The sequence below is a fragment of the Pelophylax lessonae genome, assembly GCF_965119305.1.
Source record: "Pelophylax lessonae genome assembly, chromosome: 2".
NCBI classification, from domain to species: domain Eukaryota; kingdom Metazoa; phylum Chordata; class Amphibia; order Anura; family Ranidae; genus Pelophylax; species Pelophylax lessonae.
This window is the reverse complement of record NC_138769.1, coordinates 290744479-290750478: the sequence shown is the minus strand read 5'-3', so window position 1 is coordinate 290750478 and position 6000 is coordinate 290744479. Positions and strand designations below refer to the sequence as shown.

At 41.2% G+C, this 6000-nt stretch overlaps 1 protein-coding gene across 5 annotated transcripts in view; it reads right to left on the bottom strand.

Annotated features, from left to right (window-relative positions):
- Positions 1 to 1668: 1668 nt before the first annotated feature.
- The window catches only part of NFYA (nuclear transcription factor Y subunit alpha), a 34747-nt gene continuing 30415 nt past the window's right edge, over positions 1669 to 6000 (bottom strand). For 3 of the 5 annotated variants that reach the window (XM_082247792.1, XM_082247794.1, XM_082247793.1), the window contains 2 exons: positions 2431 to 2471; positions 1669 to 2350 (listed from right to left, as the gene is read on the bottom strand). In XM_082247792.1, coding sequence (XP_082103918.1) covers positions 2454 to 2471 — 18 coding nt within the window. In that variant the 3' untranslated portion in view covers positions 1669 to 2350; positions 2431 to 2453. The remainder of the gene's footprint in view (positions 2351 to 2430; positions 2472 to 6000) is intronic. The other 2 variants (XM_082247795.1, XM_082247796.1) reach the window with 1 other exon arrangement.

Sequence of the window (6000 nt, the reverse complement as noted above, 5' to 3'; positions counted from 1 at the left end):
AACCAGGCGGGTGCCAACTCCTGACAGTACCCCTCTCCACCGGGGTGGAAGGGCTGTCGACCAATACGGACGCCGTGACTCATGGTCATTGGCGTTTAAGCGAGACGTTTAACTCGCAGGGTCAGTCCCCGTCCAGTGGGACTATGTCGCGGCCGACCCAGCGCGGAGCTATGGCCTGCATGCGCTCGTAGGCTGAACTGGGGTGACCACTGGATCTCAACATCCAGCCCGTCGCCCAGTTCCAGCTTTCTTGCTTGAAGATCTCACAGGAACACTGGAGAAAAAAGCTGTCTAAAAAATCTAAGAAAAAAATCCTGCCAGGACCGAAGATCCTAGCAAGGCATCTAGGTCCTTACTCCTAACTAGACAGAAAAAAAAACTGATTTTCTGTAGCAGGAAGTGAGAGGATATACCCTCTGGGACTGCCCCTAGGGTGTGGCCAGAACGTTTTCTTTCCTGTCTAGTCCTACTCCTGTAGAGGGCAGTATAACCCGAGTTGTTATTAATCAACGAGGACTACGTCTGTCAATGAGCGACAGAGAAAATCAGTTTACAAGGAAAAAATGCCAGGAACAGAGATCCCAGCAAGGAGCTAGGTCCTTACTCCTGACTAGGCAGAAAAAAAAAAAAATTAATCCTAGAGCAGGCAGTGGGAGTATACCACCTGGGACTGCCCCATGGGTGTAGTTAAAGTTCTGTTACTTTAACCCTTTTCCGCCTAGTGTCCTACTCCTAAGAAGCGCAGCCCATTCGACTAATGAAGATACTGTATGTCCGTGAATGATCGAAAAATAAAAATTTAGTGCGACAGTGCTGAAAGCGCCTGTGTATTGGTGAAAGTGCCTGGTATTAAAATGGTTAATAGGATTCTTAGTGAAATGCAGAGATGAAAATTCTAAAAAAAAATAATTCTTACTGTAAAAAATAATATAATATAAATAGGTACTAAAATTTTTTTTAGGTACAGTTGATCCAGGGAATATCCGATTGCCTCTCGGGGGATCAGGAAGGACTTTTTTCCCCTGCTGTAGCAAATTGGATCATGCTTTGCTAGGGTTTATTTTCACCTTCCTCTGGATCAACAGCGGGTATAGGATTGTGTATATGGGATTGTATGGTTGGGTTTTCAATACTATTTTTTTTTGGTTGAACCGGATGGACTTGTCTTTTTTCAACCTGACTAACTATGCAAATTAGTGGTTATAAAAGAGTTAACTACTTCATGACATTTAGGTTTTCTCTATTATGAAGTACAAGGTAGGTTATGCCTATCAATTTATAGGTAAACACTATAATATATATATATATATATATCTAAAAAAAAATTCAAATTAAAATCAACCAATTGTTTTATTAGCTGGGCAAGGTACACAGTACTTACAAATACAGCTAATTAAAAAAAATCTGAAATACTGTATCATAAAACAAAACAAATTATGTACAAATAGTTTCTTAAGTAACAAATTCACAAGTTTATGCCTGTTCTAGTTCTCAAGACATAAACAAAAGTCAGAAATATAACATTCCCGCATGCAAATAGCAATGCCTGTGAGTATATTAAAAAAATGCTGTTATAGTAGATTCATTGTACTTTTTCAGTGAAGGGTTAATATCGAACAGAAAGGTAATGGCATTTTATGCCAGGTTTTCTCTCTCCCCCCCCCCCCCACCCATTCTGCTCCCCCACAAAAATTTAAACATCAAAATATTATACTACCTCTGTAACCCAAATAAGTCCCTAAAGCGAATGAGACTTGAGAAATATATAAAACAAGACCTAGAATCAATATAAATTTGATAAGTTATGCAATATATGAAAAGTCTCTTTCCACCATTTTCTTCACACAAAAGAAGAATATGAAGAACAGTAAACCAGAAAAGCAGACCACTACAATGCATATTTCCAAATGAGGAGTCCAGCTTCTTGTATGATCTGAAGAAAGACAGAGCCAGCACTTCACCTCAGTGTAAAACCACATTGAGTCTTTTAAATACTGACCAAACTTTTTTTTTTTTTTTCTTCTTTCTTCTTTTTAAGCACTTTCCTTAAAAAATATGTTTTTTTTAAATGTCCCAGAATGACTGCAAACCCTTTTCTTTTCTGCTCTACTTGTATATAAATCTGGATGAAAAGGAGAGAAGTCGTGATTTATCAAGAAAAGGATTGGCTAGGGTTTTCTTGGTGGTAGGTGCACTTTAAGAACAAGTCCATTATGGTAATGCTGGGTTGAGGCATGTTAAAAATTTGAAGTCGTCTTGGAGTTGTAAGGTGGCATCATTTTTGTTGTGTTTAGGACACTGCCAGAATTGTTGTATCATCTGTGTAAGCATCTCTTCCCTGAGATGAATCCTGAAAGGATAAAACAATAAGACAATGTGCTTGTTCGCCCACACACATGCAACAAAGCCATATTCAGGAACCCTTCTTACCGTTTTAACAGCTCTGCCTTTTATTAATGAAATTCCACTTCCTGGGAAAAAAAAAAAAAAAAAAGGGTGGTTGGGAATGTTTTTTCCTCATTGACTTACATACTTCAAATCAACATTAAATCATAGATCAGGGCTCAAAATTTCAAGTCCTGAGTTACTAGCCCGGCCTTAAGGGTTACTTGCCACCAGTTGCCCCACCCAACCCCTACCCTCCCTCCCCTCAAATGATCTCATGAGAGGACACTGGTAAATGTTTTATGCAAAATTAAGTTACAAAATTAATGAACAACAAAACAACTTTATCAATGCCCATGAATGCAGCCCATAAGCGTATCCTCACCAGTGCAGGGGATCAGAGAGAGAAGAGGAAGAGGAGAGCCGACCAGATCATCACACAGAGCAGGGATTGCCCTCTGTTACAGCTTTGATTTGAATCACCTGACGCTCGCAGTCACAAAGTCCCGCCTCCTATGATCGACATCACACATCAGCATTTGACCAGCATGCTGTCTATTAAAGAAGCCAGTCCAGGAGACGGGATTTTGTGTGACTGTAAATGCGGGGCAAGTCAAATCAAAGCGGTCACAGTGGGCGATTCCCACTCTGTGTGATGACCTGGCCGGCTCTCCTCTTCCCCTGGGTGATCGCTGGGAGAACAGCTCCCATTCAACCCCGCCTGCCAGAGGCGCTCGCCTCCCCCCTCTGAGGCAGTCCCACACTCATCCTCAATCTTTTTCCACTTGCCAAATATGAGTGGAAGCAGGAAAGTGGACATCGGAAAAAACAGGGAATCCCCCCCCCCTTAGTGATATGGGGGGGGGGGGGGGGAGACAATAGCGTACTTAAAAGGATAGGTTCACCTTTAGTATATTTGGGGTGTAACATGTTACTATATCATCTGCTGCCACTCCGACCTGATTTCCCATTGTGACAGCACAGAGCTCTGTGAATGAACTACAAACTACCATCAGACATTGCAGCTAATGACTTGTAGTTCTCAATGAATTACTAGGGCTCTGGTGAGCGTTCTAGTAGTTCACCGACCTCCCTGCACCTCAGAAACTGCCCGTCTGTATCAGAGGTACAGGCAAAGAGCTCTACTGACAGTCTCCAGGATCCGGACATTGCACCCATGATCTGTTAATCAAGGGTGCAATGCGTGTGTGTGTATATATAACACAAAACACATACACACAAACACCATTGCCTTCCTTGAAGGAGAATGTATGTATGTAGCTGGCAGTTATGGTACAACCCCCAAAGCCAAAAAAGTTGGGACTGTAAAATCTACATAAAAAAACAGAATGCAATGATTTGCAAATCTCAAACTTCTATTGTGAATAAAATACAAACATATTAGAATGTTTACAAAAAAAAGAAAAAAAAAAAAAAGAAAAAAAATAAGGTAAAAACGTCTCAAGAAAGTTGGGGCAGGGCCATGTTTACCAGTGTTAGCATCCCCTCGGATATAGAAATCAAACTGCTCAAAAGTCCTGGATATTCTTGGTCATTTTTTTAATTTCAAGATGCGCCAATATTTTCAACCAGTGAAAAGTGTGGACTTCAGGCAGCCCAGTTAAGCACCTGGTCTCTTCTACAATGAAGCCATGCTGTTGTCATAGATGCAGTAAGCAGTTTAGTATCGTTCTGCTGAAATATGCAAGGCTTTCCCTGAAAGAGACACCTGGATGGGAGCATATGCTACTCTAAAACCTAGGTAAGTCTTTAAGCATTGATGGTGCATTTCCAGATGTGCAAGCTGCCTGTTCCATACACATTAAAGCCCCCAAATACACCATTAGAGATGCAGGCTTTTGAACTAAGCACCAAATAAGCTGGAAGGTCCCTCTTCCCTTCAGTCCAGAGAATGCGGCACCCATGGTTGCCAAAAGAACGTCAAATTTCAATTTGTCTGACCACAGAACAGTTTTCCATGTTGCGACAGAAAATTTTAAAATGAGCTTTGGCCAAAGAAGAGGGCGCTGCTTCTGGATCATGTCCAGATACGGCTTCTTTGCATTATATAGCTTTAACATGCATTTCTGGACAGCAATGCAAACTTAGTTCACAGACAGGGATGTTTAGACCTATTCCTGAGCAGTTATGTCCTTTACAAACTCAGGCCCGTTTTTAACTGCAGTGCTATCTCAGGTCCTAAAGATCAGACATTGGATTTTGTGTTTTGGCCTCATCTATAGCGCAAGGAGATTCTCTGAATCTTTTTACCATTTTATATACATAGGTGTGCGCAGCCTATTGCATTAGGGTGTGCACCCCAAAGTTTAAATACACATGCATGTGTTTGCCTACATGTATATGGCCCGGTACATTACTCTCCCTGCTGGCAAAGTGAAATAGAAGTGTGTGGCACTTCTCTTATGGCAGAGCAGGTCCGAGGGAGATCTTTCCCATCTCCTCACTGGCAAACAGAGCGATAATGCTAATGTGCCCTAGGTGATTAGGGTGTGCCCAGGCACATCCGGCACACCCTGTGCGCACACCTATGTTTATATACTGGAGACTATATAAAGTCTTTGCAATTTTACGTTCAGGAACATTTTTTTTGAAATTGCGTAACAATTTTTAGATGCAGCTTTTCACAGACCGGTGAACCTCTTCAATTCAGAGACACTGACTCTCGAAGATGACCCAACCCAACTAGTTGCAAAATATTCTTCCAACTCTTTGTTAGTACTGTTTACTTTGCCAGCCTCAACTGTGAGATGTGTTGCTGCTAAAAATTTAAAAATTTATTTTTTTTTCTTATTTTTTTTTAAATCGCAGATTTTAGGTTTTCTATTGTAAATAAAAAAAATAGGGTTTATAAGATTTTCAAATCTCTGCATTCTGTTTTTAAAGATTTTACACAGCATCCCAATTTTTTTGCAATTGGGGTTGTACAAGAAAAGCTTACATTAGAAATTTAGATCTAACTGGCTAGCGATTCCTATTTCCAAATTGCGTTTTTTTTTTTTTAAGTGCTTCTAAAATATCTCACATTTTATTCAAAAATACTGGTAAGAAAATAAAAATAATTCCAACTCTGTACTGAGGTTTGCACTACTCTGCTCTCTGCACACATTAAGAGCCGGATCACACTGGGGCGACTTGTCAGGCGACCTGGTCGCCTGACAAGTCGCCGTGGGTCGCCTGCCATAGATTAGCACAGGACCCGTTCTAATAGGAGCGACACAAGTCGCTCCAACTTAGAAAAAAGGGTCCTGTACTACTTTGGGGCGACCTGGAGCGACCTGCATTGACTTCAATGATATGAAGTCTGTGCATGCCGCTCCGAGGTCGCGGTGGGCGCTGTGCACCGCGACTTCACAGGTCGCCCCGGCAAGTCGGGTCACTCCTATGTGAACTGGCTCTTAAGCTGTATGAAACTCAAAGCCAAGGTATCCAAATCCATCAAAACAATATATTGCTTTGTATTGTGCGTTATGTTGATCTGTGGGATAGTAAGGCCGTTTCTGTGAAAATAAGGTATAAAAAAAACAAAAACAAACTCAAAGCCAAAAAAGTAATGTATTGCAGCGTACCAGTTCTTAGATACGGTGTATGCATTTG